General features: G+C 44.7%; 1 protein-coding gene across 1 annotated transcript; it reads right to left on the bottom strand.

Moving 5' to 3' along the window:
- Nucleotides 1-3957: 3957 nt before the first annotated feature.
- On the bottom strand, nt 3958-20871 carry LOC142905250 (zinc finger MYM-type protein 1-like). Its single transcript, XM_032977267.2, has 5 exons — nt 20689-20871; nt 11685-14096; nt 9054-9156; nt 5916-6050; nt 3958-5021 (listed from the first exon to the last, which is right to left on the bottom strand). Exons 2-5 carry the CDS (start codon nt 13827-13829, stop codon nt 5008-5010), a joined length of 2397 nt encoding a protein of 798 aa, XP_032833158.2. The 5' UTR covers nt 13830-14096; nt 20689-20871; the 3' UTR covers nt 3958-5007.
- Between the last annotated feature and the right edge of the window lie 6546 nt (nt 20872-27417).

Raw genomic sequence — 27417 nt, 5'->3', positions numbered from 1 at the left:
CCGGTTTTTGGTGAGTGTAGCGGGTGTTCTTCCGCGTGTAGTGATGCATCTGTGGTAGGCTTCGACGAGTCTGGCTTTAGACAGGCAGGGTGCACATACCGTCGCCGGCATCCCAATTGGACCTGTACACATTGGGCCTGAGAATTTCCACTACCTTTATAGGGCCCTGCCATGGACGGTGGTTCTGCCCGTTCATTCGCGGAACGGGCGGAAGCTGCCACAGCTTGTGCCGCCTCCCTCGCCGTCTCCGACTGCTGCATGACCTGTTGTACTGTTATTGGCCATTTTGCAGCCCCAGCTGGGAGGTTAAAAGGCTGGCGCTCGATAGGAGGGACTGGCTCCCTACCATACATCAAATAAAACGGGAAGTATCCTGTTGACGCATGCGGGGTTAACCGGAATGCTGCCAGGACCCTGCCTATGTGTAGGTCCCAGTCTGTCTGAGTCTCATTGACCACCTGACAAAGTATGAAAGTGATGGTGCAATTTAGTCATTCCACCATCCCATCAGTTTGTGGGTGGTATAGAGAAGTGCACACTTTCTTAGTCAGAGGATTTTTTTTTTACCCTGCTCCATTAGGAGTTTTTCAGGGCCACTTTAGTTCATAACATATCCCTGAACAAAAGCTTCTGCTATTGACTGAGCGGTTTGATCCACCAGGGGCCACGCTACCAGCCATCGCGTAAAATACTCAACCCCTTTTGTGACCTCTGTTGGTACAAGGTAGGGGACCCAAAATACCCAATATATCTAAGGCTACCAACTCATTGACCTGCCAAACTTCGATTGACTATCGGGGAACTTTGACTGGGTGTGCTGGTGCTTTCCGACGCGCACATTCTATGCATGAGGCTGCCATGCGCGAATATCAGCCATCATGCCCTGCCATAAATAATGTATTTTAATGATGGACAATGTTTTCGGTCCCCCCGAATTCAGGAGGCGGCGGCCATGCACCTCCGCTACCAACTTTTTGCGTATGGAGTTCGGCACAACGACCTAGTAGGACTGTGTGTCGATCTCCCAAAACCCCTTCATACTCTACGAATGTCGATGCTGTTGGAGGCTGATCTTGTCCTGGGCTGGCCTTAGCTATGGTGCGGATGGGGTCAAGCGTCTCATCTTTCTCTTGTAACCGGCGCCATTCCTCTTGACCCAGTCCTAAATCCCAATCGGCCAGGGGAGGCTCTGGTTTACTTTCCCGCATGTGCACAGGTGCTGCGAGGAATGCCGAGTCAGGTGAAAGTGGTTCACACCTGAGAGAGCCCTTAGCACAAGTACCTACCTCGGGCAGACGCAATGGTGTGGCGCACCCCCTTTTTATGGACCACCTCATAGGATAATTATTGCAGACTGTCAATCCCCCTAGCCATTGACCAGATAGTTGGTCGATACATAACGAGTATTGCAGTGGTGAGTGGTCAGTTTGCACTGCAAATTTTAGTCGGTATAGGTATGGGCAAAATTGCTGTACAAAATGCACAATGGCCAGGAGTTCTCTCCTCGTTAGGCAGTAGCATTGTTCAGCCGATGACAGTACCCGGCTGCCATATGCAATTACCACCTCTCTGCCCGACTGCACCTGGGATAGGATGCCCCAATGCCTACATCGCTCGCATCCATATCCAGCATCAAGAGCAGTTAATTATTTGGGTATGCCAATGGTGGTGCCTCCGTAAGGAGTGTCCGCAGATTTTTAAAAGCCCTGACCTCTTCAGTACCCCATTGGAATTTCTGCCGCTTAGCTGTAAGTGCATGTAGGGGTTTCCCAATAGGTGTGAAATCCTGTACGAATCTTCAATAATAGGAAACACCCTATAAATCTTCTAATATCTGGTACAGATACGGGAGTGGGCCATTCCCTAACACGGGATCAATAGCTACCCCTGTTGCACTATGTGCCCCAAATTTTTGACAGAGGGCTGTGCAAGGTGGCATTCGCAAGGCTTGAGCTGTAATTGAGCTTCCCTGCTATGTGAGAAAACCAGTGTCAACCGGTGTAAGTGTTCCTGGAAGGATCAACCGACGCAATGACGTCATCCAAATATAAGGCAAACGTCCCATTGGAGACCCATCAGTACCAGCTCCATGAGCCATTGGAATCTGGCTGGGGGCATTTGTGATCCCATGGGGAGACAGTTAAAATGGAATAACCCCCGGGGTGTCCTAAAGGCGGTTTTGTTTGTCGAATCCTCATCCAGCGTTAGTTGCAAAAATCCCGATGATGTGTCCAATGTAGAAAAGTATTTGGCTCCCACTAAGGCGTCCAAGGAATCTTCAATCCGCGGTAGCAGATAGGCGTCTGCCATTGTAACCTTGTTCAGGCAACACAAGTCGACGCAAAACCGCAATGAACCATCTGGCTTTTTCACCAGGACAATAGGAGCTCCCCATGGGCTCATAGACGGCAAGATAATATCGGCCCTTAACATCGCGTCGATTGCGTTTTGTACGCAAAATTTCTCGACCGGCCCCATGCGATATTAATTCTGGCAGATGGGCGGTAGCGTTTCCTGTCTTTATGTGATGGGACATTAAATTAGTGCGCTCCAAATTTTATGGTCCCTTACAAAAATATCTTCAAAATATTTTAACAATGTCCGAAGAGCCTGACGCTGTGACGTGGACAAGTTATCATCCTGCGCTGTCATGGCTTTCAGCCAGAGCATGGCCTCATTTGCAGGATCAGTTCCATCTGCCATTATTCCTGCCTGGAATTCTCTGCCCCCTGCTGTCATGGGCTGTACATGTGCTAAAACTGTTCCCCCATGTATTGTGACAGGCGTAGTTTCCTTGTTTAAACTTTGAATAAACAATTTTTTGGTAGCAGCATAGGATGGTGTCCGCTCCTGCTAAGGCATGTTGATCCATGATCGCCATCGCCAGTGACACCAATATGGGGTTGTCTGGTCGAGCCATCACCAGAGGTGTGCGATATCGAATGGGAATTCAGATTTGTGCTGCTGGAGATACCGTGAGCAGCTCTTTCACAACTGCTTGCACCTGAGCTGACGTCCGGGTACCATTGTCCAGACGTAAGAAATATAGACGTTCCCCTGACAGCATTTCAATGCACCCTTGGTCCGTCACAATTTGTATAGGGAGCTGGTTCAAATAGTCTGTTCCAAGCAAACAGGGAACCGTTAACGTGTTGGAGACGAGTTTAGGGTCAGATATGACCAGTTCTCCCACATTTCGCTGTCCCCTTTATGCCGCTTACGGCCACCTGTTCCCAATCATCTCAACTTATACAATTTAACACTTTCTCTTTGCAAGGGGGGTGCACTCGGTTGAAAAAAAATTCAACAAGGAGGGTACAGTACCCAAACAAGAGTTGAGAATCCACTGCTATAGAGCTTTTTTCTAGAGACCCTTCTGTGCCATAACCTCCAATCAGTGCATTCCTTCGGTACTAAAATTCCACGAGATATCCCACCAGAAACGATTAATGGCTCCCCGACTTTCAGAACCTGTGATCAATTTTGACAACGGTTACCGGTTATCGTTCAACAACCCAAGTCATAAAGCCGGTGAAATGGTTTGGTGCCACCATTCAATGGGTCTCTCTCGATGGGTAGCAGATGACACCGTGCACTGCACCTTGGAGGGGTGACTGGGAGGGTGAGAGAGGGGCAGTAGGTGAGGTGGTGAGGGGTGGAGGGGTGACTGTGAGGGTGAGGGAGGGGCAGTAGGAGCCTTTGCCTTCCCGTGTGGTGGACCGTACTATGCATACAGACCAAAGCGTAGTTGACCACACAGTAAGTACAGTCCGTATAATGGGCACCGTTTTTTTCAACTAACAGTTTTTATTTAGAATGTAAAAAAACATTGTAACGAAACAAAGGAAGCCTTAACCAAAAAAGTTGATAATTCTACGTAATAAAGAAAAATCATAAAGCGAATTTACGTATATGGGGGGGGGGGGGGGGGACGACACCTCCACTGTACATACATGATTAATTTCTGAAGCTTTATTCAAAAGTGCATTGCGAGCCAAAGTAAACTTTTTTTTTTATTTAAACGTTAAACGACAGGCGCTGAAAAAGGAACCGTGAAGAAAACCAAGCGTTAATATTTACTACGAATGGAAAGATGAACCACGCGGAACACGGAACTCGCGCGAATCGAAGACACCATACTGAGACAGGATTACTATCCACTCACACCACATGTAGACTACTGTCATTACACGGGTTTTGTGCAGTGGTAGCGATTGTGTCTCATGTCCCGAGCTTCGATTCTCTCGCTTGCCCACCTTTCTGTGGTGGCGTTTGTATTTTGTTTTACTGTTCCGCATAGGATTCATTTGGGTTACAATATTTCCTCCCCATAGCTAGGAGACGATATAAACGTAACAGCTATTGGATAAATATCCAGATGCAAAAAAAAATTACTTGCAAATTTACTCAATCAGGATGTTATGAACAAAAACGGAAAGACCATCCCTCAAAAATCTTGAAACTCAGTGAGGCTCTCCAGGGTAAAGACGCATAATAATAAACATACCTTATTTAAGAGTATATGATGGGGCAAGAGCGTCGGATAAAAAGCAATCACAATTGCTTTCAACAAAAACAAAAATTAGATTCAAAGTTTCATTCTAGGGCGTGCGTTACCGAATGTCTCTTTAGAGTGTAGATCCGTGAAAACTCCTTGCCGCACTCCTTGCACAAGTGCGGCTTCTCACCGGTGTGTACTTTAGCGTGTTTCTCCAAGTCAAAGCGGGTTGCGAACCCCTTCCCACACTCGATGCACGCGTGTGGCCACTCTCCGGTGTGTATCCTGGAATGTTTTTTTAAGGTGTACCGCGTTGCAAATGCCTTCCCACACTCGTCGCACGTGTGCTTTCTCCCATCGGCGGCGACCGCCACGAGCAGTGTGGTGCCTTCGAGTGACTTCCCGCACTGCCTGCAGGATCGCGAGGTCTTGCTGGCACGTTCCGCTTTGTCTTTCATCGCGTCGACGCATCCTCCTCCCTTCACGCACTCCTCGCACAGGAGTTCCATTTATTTTGCTTCGTCTGCAACACATGGTAAAAAATGCAATGGGAGGGTTCGATTAACTGATGCGAGAAAAATAAGCAGCAGAAACAGCAACGGTAACACCTTAGGTTTGCATTTGTGTGTATATGGAGGTTATTAAGCTATTCTATAGGCTTGCTGGATCTCGGTGAAATTTCCCATGAATCAGCGGTATGGGCAGTGTTGGATCATGTGATCCAAAGTCTGGCTCTGGTGACTCATTTCCTCTCCCTAGCCCATCCTGCTACTGCTACTCCCTGCCCCTGCCACCCCCAGCTATGACCAGGCCTACCCCAACCCCCATCACTACCCTTATCACGACCCCCACCACTATCACTACCCCAACCCCTATCACTAACCCAAATCACTACCCCAACCGCTCCTTAACCACTCCCACCTGTCCTGCTGTCACCATAGCTACATCACCACTTTTAACAACCTCATCCTTTATGTCAACCACTATAATCTAAGGTACAATTTTATAACTGTTGTAAAGCACCTTGCAATATGGCACTGCTATATAAATCTACATAAGATAAGGGGACCGTATTTCCATCCCCTTTTCTGCAGTGTATTTTGGGCTGACCACTGTTTCCTGGGTTGGTCCAACCCCGGGAGTCCTTGTTCTTATAAATGATTTAGCTTTGTCACAAAAGGTTTGAGAGCAGGGCTATCTAAATGGAGCGCACGATGAATCATCCATAATTTTGGGGCCATTCTTTGACACGATGCACACTAATCACATCGACGGGATAAGTTTCGGGTAATAGAAAAGTCTTCATCTTGCGGCACGGCTCCCAACGGTTGCAACGTCTGGGAATATGATTGCAATAAAAACAAAGGGGATCATCGCATTTATTTTCTCAGCGCTGAGATCAAGGGGAGAGACTCGCCTTCAGCAATGTCCTCCTCCGACAGCTCCACCTCAATGAAATTCTGGTCCGACGTGTAGGCACGTCCGCAGGAATTCCCCATCTCCTCTGGCCTCTCACTGGTTTCTTCAACTTGAACCGTCGTTGACTCTAGACCTGTAATATATACACACACTTGTCTTTCACATGTAGAAATACTTAAACATAAAAAAGTAGGCAGTTACAAACCCACCTGTTAAGAATGATAAACATTGTCCGAGATGAGCCCTTTGAGTCTTGGGTGTTAAAATACTAATCAATTAATCATACAATAAGTATTTATTTCCAGAAGTAGATTTAAACCACCACAGATGCCATTTGGAAAGCCAAATTCAAGAGCACAAATTCGTTGCAAGTGTTTAGAATTCCATTAACCGCCAGCTTGATTCTAGTTTTTTTTGTTCAGAGCTCATATAAATGTGGATGTAAGCCTCTTTTATCAGAGCTAATTGTGCCTGCAATTTAACCGTCTGAAAATCACGACAGCACTTGCATTAGCAACCATATTGGTGCCATATTTGACCGAGGCTGAGCCTTGATCACTGATGAGTTCAGCGCGGTCACAGATGACTCCACATGGCTATGGGTATTTAAAAAAAAATGGAATCTGTCCTATACCAGCTCTAAACCTTCTCTATGAACGCCTGCCCTACGTGCTTGTAACTGTTGGTGGCAAGAGTGAAGCAGGAGGTAACACTGTTGCCCGAGACGAAGAACAGCCGAGGTTAAATTCCAGGACTCGGGAAACTTTCTGTATGAAGTTTATACATTCTCCCACCTGTTCTTCAGAGTGTGCGAGTGTGTGTGAGTGTTTGTGTGTGTAGAGTTTGTGGGAAGCAGTAATGTAACGGTTGGCACTCTACACTACAAGCCTGGCGACCTGAGTTCGATTCCTGCTCACGGTCAACACCAGTAACGATTATCTAAGTTGGTCACAGGCCTCCCCTAGGTAGACTCAGCCTCAAATGAGTACCTGTTGCGGTGTGTAAACATAATCACTGGGGAGACAGAGGTTGCTGGGCGTGGTGTTGTGCCGCGTAAATATTGTATCGGTTACAGCCCTGGTGTGTGTCAGCATTTTGCTTGTTGTGGGAATATATATATATATTTTTGATCAGTTATGGCCTTGATGTGTATCTGCACAGGTGAGCAATCATGGGGGGGGGGGGGGGGGTTATGTGGCAGCGTTATTCGACGCAAAGGGGCCCAGTTGGTCACAAAGGGGGCCCTTGAATCAACAGATAAACAAGTGAAATATATATTTTTCATTCCAACAATTAACCATAAATGCCTATAAAACAGTTACAAATGAAAAAATATTTCCAAAAAATACACAGTGTAAAATCTAGTAGCCGCTACTGCTGGTGTTTGTGACTGAACACCACCAGGGTTTTTTTACTAACTGGCATGCGCATGAAAACCAAGAGGCACGATAGCTTAATTGTGAGTACTGTTACCTTTAAATGTTTAGTAATACTCTCACTGTGAGGCTGTCTTCCTCTAAACCTCAATACACAGTGTAACTAAAATAATATCATTAAGAGCCTACATATTATATACGGGGGTTAAAAATACATCCATAGCAATTTCAGTAAAAGTGGGTCCGGTGAAAGGGTGGGGGGGGGCCCACAGTTGGAGAATGCATAGGCCCCTCCCTCCTTCGTTGAAATAGCGCATTGCCCCCCTGTGTCTGCATGTGTGCTTTCAAGTACCGTTACTCAAAAAAGACACTTCAAATATTCAGAACGAAAAGGATCGCCTTCTTACTTATTCAGGAAAAAAAAATCTCTGGTGTTTGAGCAAAGTATAGTTCGACACTGCATGTCACTTTGCTTCTGCAATTCTATGACTGCATCTGGCAATGTGTCCGGGGAGCCGAATTTAAATGCCGAGGTCTGGTGTCCACAAGAGGGCTTCTAGAGAATGGTTGCTTAGTTTTCCCAGTCCTCCGTTGAAGGAGCGCAGACTAAAGTGATTTACGATGTGGTTCATAGTTTAAGTCGCATGACCACAGTAGCACTATGGCTTCTCTTTAATTTTTGTCTTTGATGTATAAAACTATAATAGAGGTTTTATTTGGGTTAGATCTTCTAAATATAAATGTGTCAATAAACCCGCTACCACCGACACAACCAATTAGTAAGGTTTGTCACCTACGATAATCACCCAGAAATGTGTCCGTCCCACGTGTGACGTCACTCCACATGAGGCCCACACCCCCGCATGACGTCACTCCACATGAGGCCCACCCCCCCCTCATTAATATACATAAGTGGGTGGATTTTTACACTAACGCAGAGGAAGATCGAGTTGAATTGAATAAATTATCACGGAGAGTCGCTGCAAATATGACGTTTCTTTACAGAAAGTGACGGTAAAAAATAAATCTACGCAGCACAGTGCTACATCCGTGCATGATGTCACTGCAAAATGCCCCCCCCCCTTCATTAATATTAATACCCACGTCGAAATGTATACTAAGGCCCAAGGTCATGCACTCCACATGCCGCACCCCTCCCCTCATTAATAATCATGAGCGGGTGATGTCACTCCACATGTCGCACCCCTCCACAATAACCATGAGGGGGTGACGTCACTCCACATACCGCACACCTCTCCTATAACCATTAACGTGATATAACCAGAAAAAAAAACCTCTTTCAAATAATATTGGTCACGAAATTCTGTGTTAAACTAAATTTTTTTGTAATTTTACCAGGTAAGGCCCACTGAGCTTTCTAGCACTTTTTCAGAAGCGACCTGTCCACAAATGGTAGCTCAACAAAGTGGTTTATCACGTGGAAATTTATAGCAGCCAAATACTCTAAACGTATGTTGCTAAATGTGGAGGGAAAAACCGGATTACCCGGAGAAAAATGCATGTGACCACGGGGAGAACACGCAAACTCCAAAAATATATAGTAGGCGTCAGAGTCAGGATCGAACCCACAACCTCCTGTATACCAGGTGAGGTAGTTAACACCTTACTCATTTGGGATCACAATTGCACCGTACCTGTAAATTACTCATTTGGGAATACACAATTTCAGCAGCAGAAGCAATTGTTGTTCCTGCAATGATGATTCATATTTGACTATTGCTTTAGAGTGTTATTCTCACCGGCAGCATCTTCGTATTTAACAGTGAAGTCAGGACACATCCCAGAGCTTGCAGTCTCTTCGTTTTCTTGTTTGATGACCGGACATTCCATATAAGAAGACATCTGGGGAACAAAAAACAGACATTCTAACATATAATACGATATACATACACACTCTTTGGTTCAATTGGGCAAAGTCACGTAGGTGAAAATAAAATAACAAAAAATCACGACGTTTTGGCCACAACACAAGCGGCCTTCATCAGGTGAAGGGACGAGACTGTCTGGAGGACAGCGCTGATGAAGGCCGCTTGTGTTGTGGCCGAAACGTCGTGATTTTTTGTTATTTTATTTTCACCTACGTGACTTTACCCAATAGAACCAAAGAGTATGGATCCTAGCAGTCACGAAAGCTTTAAATCTAGAATATATATACACACACACGTTTACTATTGTACATACACAAATGCAGACTGATGGGGCAAATGCAGGTGCTGTTAGCGAGGATATTATGAAAGTCGGCACGACACAAGAGGGGGTGGCATAGCCAGATGTAACCACAATCGGCCAACTTTGGTGTCTCAGTTAAAAGTTTTATGATTTGTAGCCTGGTCGCTCTTTTTCAGAAGCGACCTGTCCATCAAAAATGAGAGCTCAACTAATGATTTAAAAGTACATAGCTCCCAGTGACTTCCTAATATCAGAAGGGTATTCCAGACAGCTGAAGAAGCACATCTGAAAGCGCGCGATAGTTCGCCAAAAGCCGCTGCGAGGATGGACAGAGTTCATCCGATGGATTAACTAAACACAAAAAAACAGTTCTAAAGAAATACAGTTTTCAATCTAGACCAGTGGTTCTTAACCTGAGGTTCACGTGCCCCCTGGGGGTGCGAGACATGGTCAGATTAAATGATGACTTAAAGCTTTCGTGACTGCAGGAATTCAAATTCTTGGGTCTTTCGGTAAAGCCACGTAGATATTGATATATCTACGTGGTCAGATTATTTTAAAAGGGAAATAATCGAAAAAATTAAGTACGGGCACATAAGTATACAGCTACAGTAAAACCTTGGATTGCGAGCATAATTCGTTCCGGAAACGTGTCTGTAATCCAAAGCGCTCGTATATCAATGCACTTGTATATCAGTTGTGATCACGTGACGCTCGGCAGACAAAGCGTATACGTACTACTCGTATTGCAAGACCTCGCTCGTTTATCAAATTAATATTTATTTTAAAAAAATTGCTCGTATTGCAAAACACTCGCAGACCAAGATACTCGCAATCCAAGGTTTTACTGTACTTTGTTTCATCAAGCCCTATGTATTTATGAACATTATATATTTTTTACCGATTGAGAACCAAAGGGTGCAAGGCTGCAGTAAAGGTTAAGCACCACGATTTTTAAAGTGCATGGGACCAGCGTGCGATCGCCTTTGTAAGCATCAACAAGTGTACACCACGCACCACGGGCAACTCTGTGCAACGTGCCAGTGAACATTATTATCGAGCGCCACGCAGAATAATACACGCGACCGAATTAACGATCATGTTAATGTTGAAGGAAGTCAATCAGCGTAAAAGGGGCGGTACTAATGTGGGCTTTTTTTGATCCACAAATCGTCTCTTTAGACCCAAAAAGCACATGGCAGGAATCACTATATCGATTAAAAAATCATGTTTGAGCATAGATCAAGCATGTGTAGTGACATGGAATGGGTCACTAGCATAGCGCGGGTTTCTGGCAGTGAAGGGGATCTGCAATTGCAGCAGCCCTGTCTGCCAGCAGGTCACGTGATAAGTCAGAGAGAGGGATGTAAGGGAAAGGGGTTAGGGGGCATGTGAGGTAAGCCCGGGAACCTGCGGTTCTAGAAGGGGGGCGTGGCCGGGGCGGAGCGAGGCCACGCCGGGAGGATAAAAGGGGCTCCCGTGCGAAGGCTCGGGGCTGTTGCTTGGAGTAGGATCCCATCGTGCTGCTGGAGTCTTCATCACCGTCTACACCTTTTCGGCGTCGTCAGTCAGGCAGCCTGCCAGCTGTCTTCACTGAGAGTTGTAGTTACCCCTTTGTAACCCGTTTGAAGGCTGATAATAAATAGCGTGCCTCCTACTCCTAGTGTCTCTAAGTGAGTCGCTACACATGGATCAAGCTTGGTATCGTTAAAAATCAGTCGATTCCCGTTTAATCGAGCATTTAATCGTTAAAAAACACGTCGATTCTCGTTCCAGTGTTCCTTAAATGGGCAAAGCCATGCCCCCGTTACTCTATATATGGGCCTGAATAATTAACATAATTGATTATCACTCCCAAGAGGCGGCGATCATCACAACTGTTGACTTTAAGAACGGGCAACAAACAGTTCCGAGCAGTGACGTACGGTGAGGTCAATGGCTGGGGAGGCACTGGCTAGTATCAGAGCCAGATTTACACACACACATATGAACCCGATAGAGGTAGCTTAAATTCACCATTCAATTGGCAGGTTGCACAATGACTATTGGTTAGGCGGCCGTATGTTTTATATTTCATGTCGGCATTCTTTACAACACACGCATACAGGTAAGTTACGTATTCGATTCACGTTTTATAGGCGAATACAGTTCCACTATTCATACTCATTCGACACAAATGAAAATATATTGCATGGTCTTACCTTTACTTGTTTATTCACAAAGTCCATTCGCCTTTCCTTCTGGACAAATATGTCAGTGACTTTGTTGTAGAAGTCCTCTTTATTTTCTTTTAGTTTTAAAAGTCTCTCCATCTCAATAGAGATGATTGGCAGGGATGAAAGTTGTCCTTGGTCAGTCCGATTCCGACTGTATGTTTTGAGTCGTTTCAAAGCAGAGAACGACCTTTCAACGGACGCTGTTGTAGCTGGTATAGTGAGCACCAGCTGGAGTAACTTTGTCGCCTCGGGAACCGTCTGCATCAGATCATTCTGGGCCAAAAAGCTGAGGAGCTGTCCGGGTGATTTGCATTCGTTCCTCACCATTTGTGAACTATACAATCCGATAAGATCAGCCTTTAATCGAACAAAGTCAAAGTACCTTGCATATTTTGATAGGCTCTGCAGTTTGGTGTCATCGAAATGTTGTGACATTTCATAAAATTTCGTGCAATCAACCAAACCAAGGAAAGTTAGCTCACTGAAATTATCAAACCTAGCTTTCATTTGAACACTGACATTGTCCAGAATGTTATAAAACATTATTTTCCTCTCATCTCTGATCGGCTGTTTACTTTGGGCATTGTCTGTCAGGCCAAGTGTGATGCATTTCTGCTCGAATCGATCATAGAAACTGTCAAACTCTTGTCTCTGGCGTTCCACAACTCCCATTGTGCCGCGGATTCGTGCACAGCAGAATCCTATGTCCATTACTTTATTCTGCAGCACACGACAGAGTGCATCGGTTTCATTGAAAATGCCCTCATATGCCATTATGAAGAAGCAGGTTGATGCTTTTGACAGCCAGAGATCATATCCGGCGGCCATCATCAGGGTGTTAGTGTCCCAACCATCGGGATGTTCGCTCATAAGCCGGAACACAGCACTCAGATCAGATTGGTACATGCTGATCGTCTGAACTAGTCTAGAATTTGAGCTCCATCTTGTGGGCGCTGCTCTTGGTGAACGTCGCTTCACAACATCGTCCAGTAGGTGGGCAAGCTTGGTGGACTTTTTGAAAAACATCGCAAGTCCCTCAACTGTTTTAAAAAACGTTTTACACTCAGGCATACATTTTGCTGAATGCGAGAGCACCAGGTTCAATTTGTGTGCATAACAATGGGTAAACCTGGCTTCAGGTACCTTTTCTTTAATCTTGGCCTGCACCCCATTAAGATCTGATGCCATTACAGAGGCTCCGTCGTAAGTCTGAGCTACCAGCTTTTCAACGCAATTGTATTTCCTCAACACTCCCAAAACATAATCAGCAATAGCCGGTGCTTGTCTGTCATCACTGACATCATCAAATCCCAAGAACGCCTCCCTCACCTCACAAGTCACCTCACTTTTAGCCACATAACGCAAAATCACAGAGACCTGGGCTTTGTTTGTGACATCCGTTGTCTCGTCTACTTCGACTGCAACAAATGGGGCTGCATGAATCTCCGCTTTGATATCATTTCTAATTACATCACCGACTGCTTCGATTAAATCGTTCTGTATTCTGTTTGATAAGCCAGAAAACACAGTGGATGTCTCCAAATGTCTTGCTAACTTTTCATCTTTCTCAGCAAAAGCATGTAATAGCTCCACAAAGTTGCCACGGTTAGAAGAGCTTGCACTCTCATCGTTACCACAAAATGCTAATTCCTGTTTGGCTAGGAAGCAGGTCGCATTAATAAGGTCTTTTAAAACCTCACGGTTTTCCTTTACCTTAGCATTGTGGATGCTGATATTTAATCTCCGCTGTTCAATCAAGGCCAGATTTATCCTTGAAGCTCCAAAAGTTTTTAAAGCAATTTGGCTTTGAATGTGAGTTGTCGATTTTTCATGTTTGTTGAGGCTCCTTGGTAGATTCTTCAAGTCACAGAATCCCGCGTTAGTCCAAACGTTGTCGGTAGTGGAGAACAGAAGGCAGGGGAAGCAGTAAAGGCGATTCTTCGTAGCACAGCCACACAGCCAGTCTTTTCGTTGGTACCACTCCATTTGAAACGACCGTGTTATTTTCTGTCCCTTCGTTTGAAGTAGGTCCTCAAGCTCAGGCGTTGGTCTTCCATTGTTTATCACTGCCAGTTGTGATTGAAAGTCCAACTTTGAGAACTTTTTAAGGTTAGATATAACGTTTTCCATTTTTGCAGCCGCTGGAATTTTTTTTGCTACAGCTAGCTAACGTGGAGGGAGAGTGGGCGTCAATTACGTGGGCTCAAGCCACGCCCCCCTCAGTGAGGCAGATGTGATAGCTGCCTCCCCTGGTGCTTTTTCAATGCAGTTTCATGACGCGCATCTGCCTAGTGACCCGAGTATATCATTACTGCGTCTTTGGCAGACGATTAATTGTTGTTGATCATTCTGACTTAATGACGTCCCACCGGCATAGTTGGCATCATGTAAACGCAGCTGTAAAACAATAAGCGTAACTGTTCAGACATAGTGTGATATAACATTTGCTAATCACAGGCTTAGAATATGCTGTGGTGGCGTATGGTAATTGTGTTATGAGTATGCTAATTATGCGATGGAGTATGCGATTCGGCGGTGCCATGAGAGAATGAATGTCTCTCTGTATATCTATGTCTCTCTGTATCGGTTTATTCCTGTGTCCCTGCCTCTTATCTCTCCGTATCTACAACTGCATCAGTGTCTGTGTCTCTATCTCCATACAGCTCTTATCTCTCGATCTCTCGTCTCCGTGTCTCTCTAGTAGCGCTGCTACGGCCTCATTAGCTTCGTAACAACACCTCCAGTCAATCCATGCACAGCTGTCTCTCTGTGATCTCTCTGTGTTGTCTGTGTTATTGTCTTTGTGTATGTTTGTCTGTATCTGTGGCTATGTCTTATCTGTGTATCCTCGTCTCTCTCCGTCTCACTGTTCCTGTCCCTCTGTATGAATGTCTACGTATCTCTGTACGTTTCTATATTGCATCTGTATTAGTGTGTTGATGTCTCTGTGTGTCTCTGTACGTGTCTGTGTGTATTACTCGGTGTGTTACATCTGTGTGTATTGCTCGGTTTGTGTCTATGTAACGTGCCTGTGTGTTACATCTGTGTCTTATTCCTGTGTCTCTGTACGTGTCTGTGTGATTCTGTGTATTGCTCTGTGTTTGTGTCTCTGTAACGTGTCTGTGTGTTACATCTATGTCGATGTGTACTACTCGGTGTGTATTGCTTTGTGTCTTTGTGGCTCTGTACGTGTCTGTGTGTGTTACTTTTTGTCTCTCTGTCTCTGTACATGTCTGTGTGTATTACTGTCTCTCTGTCTGTACGTGTCTGTGGTGTTACTGTGTCTCTCTGTGTCTCTGTACGCGTCTGTGTGTTACTGTGTCTCTCTATGTGTGTCTCTGTCTCTGTACGTGTCTGTGTGTTACTGTGTCTCTCTATGTGTGTCTCTGTCTGTATCTGTGTGTTACTGTGTCTCTCGATGTGTGTTGTACGTGCCTGTGTGTGTTACTGTGATTCTCTGTGTCTCTGTACGTGTCTGTGTGTGTCACTGTGTCTATGTACGTGTCTGTGTGTCTCTGTCTCTGTACGTGTCTGTGTGTGTCTCTGTCTCTGTACGTGTCTGTGTGTGTCTCTGTACGTGTTTGTGTGTGTTACTGTCTCTGTACGTGTGTCTCTGTACGTGTCTGTGTGTCTCTGTACGTGTCTGTGTGTTACTGTGTCTCTGTACGTGTCTGTGTGTGTTACTGTGTATCTGTACGTATCTGTGTGTTACTGTGTCTCTGTACGTGTCTGTGTGTGTTACTGTGTCTCTGTACGTGTCTGTGTGTTACTGTGTCTCTGTACGTGTCTGTGTGTGTTACTGTGTCTCTGTACGTGTCTGTGTGTTACTGTGTCTCTGTACGTGTCTGTGTGTGTTATTGTGTCTCTGTACGTGTCTGTGTGTTACTGTGTCTCTGTACGTGTCTGTGTGTCTCTGTACGTGTCTGTGTGTGTTACTGTGTATCTGTACGTGTCTGTGTGTGTTACTGTGTCTCTGCACGTGTCTGTGTGTGTTACTGTGTCTCTGTACGTGTCTGTGTGTTACTGTGTCTCTGTACGTGTCTTTGTGTTACTGTGTCTCTGTACGTGTCTGTGTGTTACTGTGTCTCTGTACGTGTCTGTCTCTGTACGTATCTGTGTGTTACTGCGTCTCTGTACGTGTCTGTGTGTGTTACTGTGTCTCTGTACGTGTCTGTGTATTACTGTGTCTCTGTACGTGTCTGTGTGTGTTACTGTGTCTCTGTACGTGTATGTGTGTTACTGTGTCTCTGTACGCGTCTGTGTGTTACTGTGTCTCTGTACGTGTCTGTGTGTTACTGTGTCTCTGTACGTGTCTGTGTGTGTTATTGTGTCTCTGTACGTGTCTGTGTGTGTTACTGTGTCTCTGTACGTGTCTGTGTGTCTCTGTACGTGTCTCTGTACGTGTCTGTGTGTCTCTGTACGTGTCTGTGTGTGTTACTGTGTCTCTGTACGTGTCTGTGTGTTACTGTGTCTCTGTACGTGTCTGTGTGTTACTGTGTCTCTGTACGTGTCTGTGTGTGTTACTGTGTCTCTGTACGTGTCTGTGTCTCTGTACGTGTCTGTGTGTTACTGTGTCTCTGTACGTGTCTGTGTGTGTTACTGTGTATCTGTACGTGTCTGTGTGTGTTACTGTGTCTCTGTACGTGTCTGTGTGTGTTACTGTGTCTCTGTACGTGTCTGTGTGTGTTACTGTGTCTCTGTACGTGTCTGTGTGTGTTACTGTGTCTCTGTACGTGTTTGTGTGTGTTACTGTGTCTCTGTACGTGTCTGTGTGTGTTACTGTGTCTCTGCACGTGTCTGTATGTGTTACTGTGTCTCTGTACGTGGCTGTGTGTGTTAATGTGTCTCTGTACGTGTCTGTATGTGTTACTGTGTCTCTCTACGTGTCTGTGTGTGTTACTGTGTCTCTGCACGTGGCTGTGTGTTACTGTGTCTCTGTGTGTGTCTGTGTGTGTCTCTATGTGTGGCTGTGTGTGTCTGTGTGTGTCTCTGTGTGTCTGTGTGTGTCTCTGTGTGTTACTGTGTCTCTGTGTGTGTCTGTGTGTGTTACTGTCTCTATGTGTGTCTGTGTGTGTTACTGTGTCTCTGTGTGTGTCTGTGTGTGTTACTGTCTCTGTGTGTATCTGTGTGTTACTGTGTCTCTGTACGTGGCTGTGTGTGTTACTATGTCTCTGTACGTGGCTGTGTGTCTCTCTATGTGTTTGTGTGTGTCTGTGTGTTACTGTCTCTGTGTGTGTCTGTGTGTGCCACTGTCTCTGTGTGTCTCTGTGTGTGTCTGTGTGTGTCTGTGTGTGTTACTGTCTCTGTGTGTCTGTGCCTGTGTGTGTTACTGTGTCTCTGTACGTGGCTGTGTGTGTGTTACTGTGTCTCTGTACGTGGCTGTGTGTGTCTCTGTGTGTTTGTGTGTGTTACTGTCTCTGTGTGTGTCTGTGTGTTACTGTCTCTGTGTGTGTCTGTGTGTTACTGTCTCTGTGTGTGTCTGTGTGTGTGGCTGTGTGTGTCTGTGTGTTACTGTCTCTGTGTGTGTCTCTGTACGTGTCTGTGTGTGTTACTGTGTATCTGTACGCGTCTGTGTGTTACTGTGTCTCTGTACGTGTCTGTGTGTTACTGTGTCTCTGTACGTGTCTGTGTGTGTTATTGTGTCTCTGTACGTGTCTGTGTGTGTTACTGTGTCTCTGTACGTGTCTGTGTGTCTCTGTACGTGTCTCTGTACGTGTCTGTGTGTCTCTGTACGTGTCTGTGTGTGTTACTGTGTCTCTGTACATGTCTGTGTGTGTTACTGTGTCTCTGTACGTGTCTGTGTGTTACTGTGTCTCTGTACGTGTCTGTGTGTTACTGTGTCTCTGTACGTGTCTGTGTCTCTGTACGTGTCTGTGTGTTACTGTGTCTCTGTACGTGTCTGTGTGTGTTACTGTGTATCTGTACGTGTCTGTGTGTGTTACTGTGTCTCTGCACGTGTCTGTGTGTGTTACTGTGTCTCTGTACGTGGCTGTGTGTGTTAATGTGTCCCTGTACGTGTCTGTATGTGTTACTGTGTCTCTCTACGTGTCTGTGTGTGTTACTGTGTCTCTGCACGTGGCTGTGTGTTACTGTGTCTCTGTGTGTGTCTGTGTGTGTCTCTATGTGTGGCTGTGTGTGTCTGTGTGTGTCTCTGTGTGTCTGTGTGTGTCTCTGTGTGTTACTGTGTCTCTGTGTGTGTCTGTGTGTGTTACTGTCTCTATGTGTGTCTGTGTGTGTTACTGTGTCTCTGTGTGTGTCTGTGTGTGTTAATGTCTCTGTGTGTATCTGTGTGTTACTGTGTCTCTGTACGTGGCTGTGTGTGTTACTATGTCTCTGTACGTGGCTGTGTGTGTCTCTATGTGTTTGTGTGTGTCTGTGTGTTACTGTCTCTGTGTGTCTCTGTGTGTGTCTGTGTGTGTTACTGTCTCTGTGTGTCTGTGCCTGTGTGTTACTGTGTCTCTGTACGTGGCTGTGTGTGTGTTACTGTGTCTCTGTACGTGGCTGTGTGTGTCTCTGTGTGTTTGTGTGTGTTACTGTCTCTGTGTGTGTCTGTGTGTTACTGTCTCTGTGTGTGTCTGTGTGTGTGTCTGTGTGTGTCTGTGTGTTACTGTCTCTGTGTGTGTGTCTCTGTACGTGTCTGTGTGTGTTACTGTGTATCTGTACGTGTCTGTGTGTGTTACTGTGTCTCTGCACGTGTCTGTGTGTGTTACTGTGTCTCTGTACGTGTCTGTGTGTGTTACTGTGTCTCTGTACGTGTCTGTTTCTGTACGTGTCTGTGTGTTACTGTGTCTCTGTACGTGTCTGTGTGTGTTATTGTGTCTCTGTACGTGTCTGTGTGTGTTACTGTGTCTCTGTACGTGTCTGTGTGTTACTGTGTCTCTGTACGTGTCTGTGTGTGTTACTGTGTCTCTGTACGTGTCTGTGTGTTACTGTGTCTCTGTACGTGTCTGTGTGTGTTAGTGTCTCTGTACGTGTCTGTGTGTGTTATTGTGTCTCTGTACGTGTCTGTGTGTGTTACTGTGTCTCTGTACGTGTCTGTGTGTCTCTGTACGTGTCTGTGTGTGTTACTGTGTATCTATACGTGTCTGTGTGTGTTATTGTGTCTCTGTACGTGTCTGTGTGTGTTACTGTGTCTCTGTACGTGTCTGTGTGTTACTGTGTCTCTGTACGTGTCTGTGTGTGTTACTGTGTCTCTGTACGTGTCTGTGTGTCTCTGTACGTGTCTGTGTGTTACTGTGTCTCTGTACGTGTCTGTGTGTTACTGTGTATCTGTACGTGTCTGTGTGTGTTACTGTGTCTCTGTACGTGTCTGTGTGTGTTACTGTGTCTCTGTACGTGTCTGTGTGTCTCTGTACGTGTCTGTGTGTGTTACTGTGTATCTATACGTGTCTGTGTGTGTTACTGTGTCTCTGTACGTGTCTGTGTGTGTTACTGTGTCTCTGTACGTGTCTGTGTGTTACTATGTCTCTGTACGTGTCTGTGTGTGTTACTGTGTCTCTGTACGTGTCTGTGTGTCTCTGTACGTGTCTGTGTGTTACTGTGTCTCTGTACGTGTCTGTGTTACTGTGTCTCTGTACGTGTCTGTGTGTGTTACTGTGTCTCTGTACGTGTCTGTGTGTTACTGTGTCTCTGTACGTGTCTGTGTGTGTTACTGTGTCTCTGTAGGTGTCTGTGTGTGTTACTGTGTCTCTGTACGTGTCTGTGTGTGTTACTGTGTCTCTGTACGTGTCTGTATGTGTCACTGTGTCTCTGTACGTGGCTGTGTGTGTTAATGTGTCTCTGTACGTGTCTGTATGTGTTACTGTGTCTCTCTACGTGTCTGTGTGTGTTACTGTTTCTCTGTACGTGGCTGTGTGTGTTAATGTGTCTCTGTGTGTGTCTGTGTGTGTCTCTATGTGTGGTTGTGTGTGTCTGTCTGTGTCTCTGTGTGTCTGTGTGTGTCTCTGTGTGTTACTGTGTCTCTGTGTGTGTCTGTGTGTTACTGTCTCTATGTGTGTCTGTGTGTGTTACTGTGTCTCTGTGTGTGTCTGTGTGTGTTACTGTCTCTGTGTGTATCTGTGTGTGTTACTGTGTCTCTGTACGTGGCTGTGTGTGTTACTATGTCTCTGTACGTGGCTGTGTGTGTCTCTATGTGTTTGTGTGTGTCTGTGTGTTACTGTCTCTGTGTGTGTCTGTGTGTGCCACTGTCTCTGTGTGTGTCTGTGTGTCTCTGTGTGTCTGTGTGTGTCTGTGTGTGTTACTGTCTCTGTGTGTCTGTGCCTGTGTGTGTTACTGTGTCTCTGTACGTGGCTGTGTGTTACTGTGTCTCTGTACGTGGCTGTGTGTGTCTCTGTGTGTTTGTGTGTGTTACTGTCTCTGTGTGTGTCTGTGTGTGTTACTGTCTCTGTGTGTGTCTGTGTGTTACTGTCTCTGTGTGTGTCTGTGTGTCTGTGTGTGTGTCTGTGTGTGTCTGTGTGTCTCTATGTGTGTCTATGTGTGTCTGTGTGTGTTACTGTGTCTCTGTGTGTCTCTCTGTGTGTCTGTGTGTGTTACTGTGTCTCTGTGTGTCTGTATGTGTTACTGTCTCTGTGTGTGTTACTGTCTCTGTGTGTATCTCTGTGTGCCTGTGTGTGTTACTGTGTCTCCGCACATGTCTGTGTGTGTCTGTGTGTGTTACTGTGTGTCTTTGTGTGTGTTACTGTGTCTCTGTACGTGTGTGTGTCTGTGTGTCTGTCTGTGTGTGTTACTGTGTGTGTTATTGTGTCTCTGCGTGTGTCTGTGTGTCTGTGTGTCTCTGTGTGTTACTGTGTGTGTGTTATTGTGTTTGTGTGTCTCTGTGTGTGTCTGTGTGTGTTATTTTGTCTCTGTGTGTGTCTGTGTGTCTCTGTGTGTCTGTGTGTGTTACTGTGTCTGTGTGTTATTGTGTTTGTCTCTCTCCCTACGACGTCTCCCCGGAGACTGCGAGTCGGCCTCGAGTCGGCGCCGTGTCCGCGTGCCCCACTCGGCTCACCGTGGACGCAGAGACGGACAACACGCGACTGACGCTCCGCTCGGCCGTGTCTCTGTCCCCGCTCTCCGTGTCTCTGTCCCCGCTGTCCGTGTCTCCGTGTCCTCCTCCGTGTCTGCAACAGCCGAGGCTGCCGTCTCTTTGTCTGCAAGTGGACCTACCCCCCCACCCACTCCATTCACTTCCCAGCAAGCGACAAGATGCAGCGACAACAAACGTCGCATCTCAGCGACAAGATGCAGCCACGTGTCGCATTTGAGCGACACGATGCAGCATAATGTGGAGTTCTATAGCGTCTAAATGTGCTTACATCTCAAGCCCCTGTACGGAAATAGTCCATGGGCTAGGTAGGGTTAACACGCCACACCCCTGGGTCTCTCCATCAATTTGGCATTTGTTTAATGCTCTAGGGTTATACTTTTTGGGTCTTTCGGTAAAGTCACGTAGATAGAAAAAAATCACGACGTTTCGATCGTAACACAAGCAATCGTCTTCAGGTGAAAAAAATAAAACAGCAGGCGGACTGCTGAGGCAGGAATAAATATAGCGAGAGAGCTACTACAGCCAAAGATGAGATAGGTTTCAGATGAGTACAATCTTAAAGGTGCATTGAAAAATGTGATACTCCGACTGATGCTCCTGTTGTTTGTGGAGTGACTCATGCAGCCAGCTGTGGCTCTAGGGTTTGGTGTTACGTGCCATTTATGTAGTTTATTGTTAAAAAAAATTCGGTCACAGTTCCAATGATCACCGTTACATTGCATGTATGGCTTTGTTTTGGTGATTTCTAAAAGTTTTTTTGGTTTGGCCATGTTTTTCTTTATTGTAGCACGCAGTTGGACTGATGGCCTTAATCTAAGTGTTCTTCTTGGTTCTTTCGGTAAAGTCACGTAGAATGGAAACAAAGTAATAAAACTTAAAAAAATAAAATAAAATTCTCACGACGTTTCGGCCACAACACAAGTAGCCTTCTTCAGGTGAAGGAACATAACTGTCGGGACGACAGAGCTTCAATAAACGCTGCTAAGATTCGTAGCGTCTTTTAAGCTAGGCGAGAGAAGTGAAGCGACTTGGCAAAGGAGTTTACATATCAAACAGGATAATTTAGCATTGAATTAGCTGAGGGATTAGCTTGTGACTAGTCACAGAAATAGCTATGTTAAAGTCAAAGTTTACATATCAACAGAGGCATTTAGTATATGGACGCTAAAGGGCTGCAACTACCCAACTATCATACAGTAAACCGCTGTGAAAAAACTAAGTCTAAATTACATCAGTATAATAAATGTACTCAATATATTCTTCAATAAGGTGAGCTATTAACACAAAGCAACTGGGTATACACTACACTATATAATGAATACCATATAGTAAACCAATAAAAAACTAAAATATAAACTACCTCAATGTTATATTATTAGTTTTTTCGGTAAAGTCACGTTGAAGAGAAACAACAAAATAACAAAATATATATAAAACAATAAAAAAATTCTCACGACGTTTCGACCATAACTCAAACGGTCATCATCAGGTGTGTCGGTTTGCATAAATTTATTTTTAAACGGCACATTTATTTATTTATAAAAAACGTTGGCGTCACGCGCAGCGATTGGCAGTTTGCCCAGGACTAGTCCATCTATTTTTTTTAAAAGAGGAGGGGGGAGACGAAATTTTTTATAATGTATGCTGTCTGAAAGCCACTGTAAGCGTGAACAATCAATCAAGAACTGAAATGATTTATCAAATCTTTCCAATGATTGCTAAGATAGAATCCATCTTCTCGGTTGAAATTGTCTCTGTGCTTGTATATGTGGATAGCCTCATGAACGAATCTCTCATGGAAGCCAGATGGCTTACAAAGAACCTCCGTCTTGGAAAAGTCAATGGCATGTGAGCCTACTGAATTAGAACAATGATCTGCTACGGCCGAGGTGTTGGTCCTACCGTGTTTAAGGTCTGCTTTATGTTCACGAATGCGGTCCGAGACATGGCGTTTGGTTTCTCCAATGTAACTACTACCACAGAGGCAACTTAGTTTGTAGACACCAGGGTATTGTATGTCCGGAATCACATCTTTTACAGACGGAACCAGATCACGGATTTTATGTAATGTGTTGAAACGGACCTGGATCTTGTGTTTATTCAAGATTTTGGAGATCTTTTTTGTGATCCCAGCAATGTAGGGTAAAGTGATGGTTTTGAAAGGCTCCTCAAGAGGGCTCTTCTTCATGGTTTGAGTGATAGCTTTGCGGATTGTATAGTCGGAGTAACCATTAGCCCTAAGAGCTTGGTGTACGTGCTTGAGTTCACTGCTTATGTGTTCCTGGTCGGATATGCATTGGGCTCTATGATACAGAGTCTTGATGAGAGAATTCTTCTGTGATGGATGGTGGTGGGAATCCGGTTTCAGATAAGCATCCGTATGGGTAGCTTTCCTGTAGACAGAGTGGCTCATTGAACCATCAGGTCTCTTTTTAATTAGGACATCCAAAAAAGGTATCTTGCCATCTATTTCGACTTCCATGGTAAATCTGATGGCTGGGTGTATGGAATTGATGTGGTCGAAGAATTGGTCTAGAGCAGGCCGGCCATGTGGCCAGATGACAAAAGTGTCATCCACGTACCTCTTCCATAAGGTTGGGCGCAGAGTGGCAGTCTGGATGGCGTCAGTCTCAAATTTCTCCATGAAAATGTTAGCTATAACTGGAGAAAGGGGGGAGCCCATTGGGGTGCCCTCAGTTTGTTTGTAGAAAGTTCCATTCCAAGTGAAGTATGTATTGGTTAAACAGTGTCTCACCAGGGGGGGTACCTCAGTGTTTAGTCCTTGATGAACCAAGTCTTCAATGATTGCAATGGTGTCAGGTACAGGAACCTTGGTGAATAAGGAAACTACATCAAAACTGACAAGCAGGTCGTCTGGGGACAGGGAAATACCCTTGATTGTTGATACCAGGTGAGTAGAATTTTGTACCGCAGAGGTGGTCTTTCCAGTGAAAGGACGCAGGATTTCAGACAAAAAAAAATAGATGGACTAGTCCTGGGCAAACTGCCAATCGCTGCGCGTGACGCCAACGTTTTTTTATAAATAAATAAATGTGCCGTTTACAAATAAATTTATGCAAACCGACACACCTGATGATGACCGTTTGAGTTATGGTCGAAACGTCGTGAGAATTTTTTATTGTTTTATATATATTTTGTTATTTTGTTGTTTCTCTTCAACGTGACTTTACCGAAAAAACTAAGAATATGAATTACTGCAGTCACGAAAGCTTTAAATCAAAATTTAATCGCCTCTACGGGGAGGGTTTTCACATAACTTTAAGATCCTTCAACAAACTCCGGGATAAGAAAGCTCAGCTGATCGAGTCTCTCACCTTCCTGAAGAGATGCCGCGACTCTGGGGTAATACCAATCGCATTTACACTGACCTCTGCTGCTGTAACTTCTTCTAATGCGAAACGAATTCTTTTCAAAACTAGCTTAGCTCTTATCTCAGAAAAAATCAGACTTATACGCACAGAACTAGATCAGTTAGACAAGACACTCTACAAATCACACTTATCATTGACGGCAATAATGTCCACATCGGATTGGGAACATGTAGACAATATGACTGCCTCTTCAGCTGCTACTATGTCGACCAAATGTAAGGAAAACCTGATTTCCAAATTTAACCTCCTCTTCAACAAAAGACCGGACCCACACACCAAAAAGTTAGACGTTAATAAAGTCGTAATTAATCGCAGTAACAGTTCTATTTCCGATGGTCTGAAATCCGTTTTAGCTAAAGGTCTAAACTTTGCAGTCACACCTAAACACATACCAGTTAATGATATAATTGCCCAAGTAGACGTTGCTCTCAGGGGCCTGGGTCACATCGCTGCAGACGTAGCAAGATCTGAAATCGCTGCAACCCTCAAAAACGCTAAGATGCCAGCTAGCAACCTCAGCAAAGATGAGCGTTTTGAATTATATAAATTAAAAAAGAGGAATTATATTGTAGTTCTCTCAGCTGACAAAGGCAATGCTACTGTCATCATGGATAAAATAGAATACAACAACAAAATTAAAGAATTACTCGACGATGGTAGTTATACAAAAATAAAAAGAGATCCCACCAACAGCCTCGTCACACAAACCAACAAAATAATTTCTGATTCAACCGCATTAATTGATCAATCTAAACAGTTTTCGTTGAAACCTTCTGCTGCCAGGCCACCAAGGTTATACGGCTTACCAAAAATACATAAAGTTGATACACCTCTTCGTCCCATAGTCTCTACTATCAGCTCCCCCACCTACAAACTAGCTCGTTTTTTGTCTGAAATCCTGCGTCCTTTCACTGGAAAGACCACCTCTGCGGTACAAAATTCTACTCACCTGGTATCAACAATCAAGGGTATTTCCCTGTCCCCAGACGACCTGCTTGTCAGTTTTGATGTAGTTTCCTTATTCACCAAGGTTCCTGTACCTGACACCATTGCAATCATTGAAGACTTGGTTCATCAAGGACTAAACACTGAGGTACCCCCCCTGGTGAGACACTGTTTAACCAATATATACTTCACTTGGAATGGAACTTTCTACAAACAAACTGAGGGCACCCCAATGGGCTCCCCCCTTTCTCCAGTTATAGCTAACATTTTCATGGAGAAATTTGAGACTGACGCCATCCAGACTGCCACTCTGCGCCCAACCTTATGGAAGAGGTACGTGGATGACACTTTTGTCATCTGGCCACATGGCCGGCCTGCTCTAGACCAATTCTTCGACCACATCAATTCCATACACCCAGCCATCAGATTTACCATGGAAGTCGAAATAGATGGCAAGATACCTTTTTTGGATGTCCTAATTAAAAAGAGACCTGATGGTTCAATGAGCCACTCTGTCTACAGGAAAGCTACCCATACGGATGCTTATCTGAAACCGGATTCCCACCACCATCCATCACAGAAGAATTCTCTCATCAAGACTCTGTATCATAGAGCCCAATGCATATCCGACCAGGAACACATAAGCAGTGAACTCAAGCACGTACACCAAGCTCTTAGGGCTAATGGTTACTCCGACTATACAATCCGCAAAGCTATCACTCAAACCATGAAGAAGAACCCTCTTGAGGAGCCTTTCAAAACCATCACTTTACCCTACATTGCTGGGATCACAAAAAAGATCTCCAAAATCTTGAATAAACACAAGATCCAGGTCCGTTTCAACACATTACATAAAATCCGTGATCTGGTTCCGTCTGTAAAAGATGTGATTCCGGACATACAATACCCTGGTGTCTACAAACTAAGTTGCCTCTGTGGTAGTAGTTACATTGGAGAAACCAAACGCCATGTCTCGGACCGCATTCGTGAACATAAAGCAGACCTTAAACACGGTAGGACCAACACCTCGGCCGTAGCAGATCATTGTTCTAATTCAGTAGGCTCACATGCCATTGACTTTTCCAAGACGGAGGTTCTTTGTAAGCCATCTGGCTTCCATGAGAGATTCGTTCATGAGGCTATCCACATATACAAGCACAGAGACAATTTCAACCGAGAAGATGGATTCTATCTTAGCAATCATTGGAAAGATTTGATAAATCATTTCAGTTCTTGATTGATTGTTCACGCTTACAGTGGCTTTCAGACAGCATACATTATAAAAAATGTCGTCTCCCCCCGCCTCTTTTAAAAAAAAATAGATGGACTAGTCCTGGGCAAACTGCCAATCGCTGCGCGTGACGCCAACGTTTTTTTATAAATAAATAAATGTGCCGTTTACAAATAAATGTATGCAAACCGACACACCTGATGATGACCGTTTGAGTTATGGTCGAAACGTCGTGAGAATTTTTTATTGTTTTATATATATTTTGTTATTTTGTTGTTTCTCTTCAACGTGACTTTACCGAAAAAACTAAGAATATGAATTACTGCAGTCACGAAAGCTTTAATTCAAAATTTAATCGCCTCTACGGGGAGGGTTTTCACTTAACTTTAAGATCCTTCAACAAACTCCGGGATAAGAAAGCTCAGCTGATCGAGTCTCTCACCTTCCTGAAGAGATGCCGCGACTCTGGGGTAATACCAATCGCATTTACACTGACCTCTGCTGCTGTAACTTCTTCTAATGCGAAACGAATTCTTTTCAAAACTAGCTTAGCTCTTATCTCAGAAAAAATCAGACTTATACGCACAGAACTAGATCAGTTAGACAAGACACTCTACAAATCACACTTATCATTGACGGCAATAATGTCCACATCGGATTGGGAACATGTAGACAATATGACTGCCTCTTCAGCTGCTACTATGTCGACCAAATGTAAGGAAAACCTGATTTCCAAATTTAACCTCCTCTTCAACAAAAGACCGGACCCACACACCAAAAAGTTAGACGTTAATAAAGTCGTAATTAATCGCAGTAACAGTTCTATTTCCGATGGTCTGAAATCCGTTTTAGCTAAAGGTCTAAACTTTGCAGTCACACCTAAACACATACCAGTTAATGATATAATTGCCCAAGTAGACGTTGCTCTCAGGGGCCTGGGTCACATCGCTGCAGACGTAGCAAGATCTGAAATCGCTGCAACCCTCAAAAACGCTAAGATGCCAGCTAGCAACCTCAGCAAAGATGAGCGTTTTGAATTATATAAATTAAAAAAGAGGAATTATATTGTAGTTCTCTCAGCTGACAAAGGCAATGCTACTGTCATCATGGATAAAATAGAAT

The sequence above is a fragment of the Petromyzon marinus genome, chromosome 62, assembly GCF_048934315.1.
Source record: "Petromyzon marinus isolate PM22_M1 ecotype Great Lakes invasive population chromosome 62, UKy_Petmar_22M1.pri1.0, whole genome shotgun sequence".
NCBI lineage: Eukaryota > Metazoa > Chordata > Hyperoartia > Petromyzontiformes > Petromyzontidae > Petromyzon > Petromyzon marinus.
The sequence above is the reverse complement of the archived record's forward strand: the minus strand, read 5'-3'. Positions and strand labels throughout refer to the sequence as shown.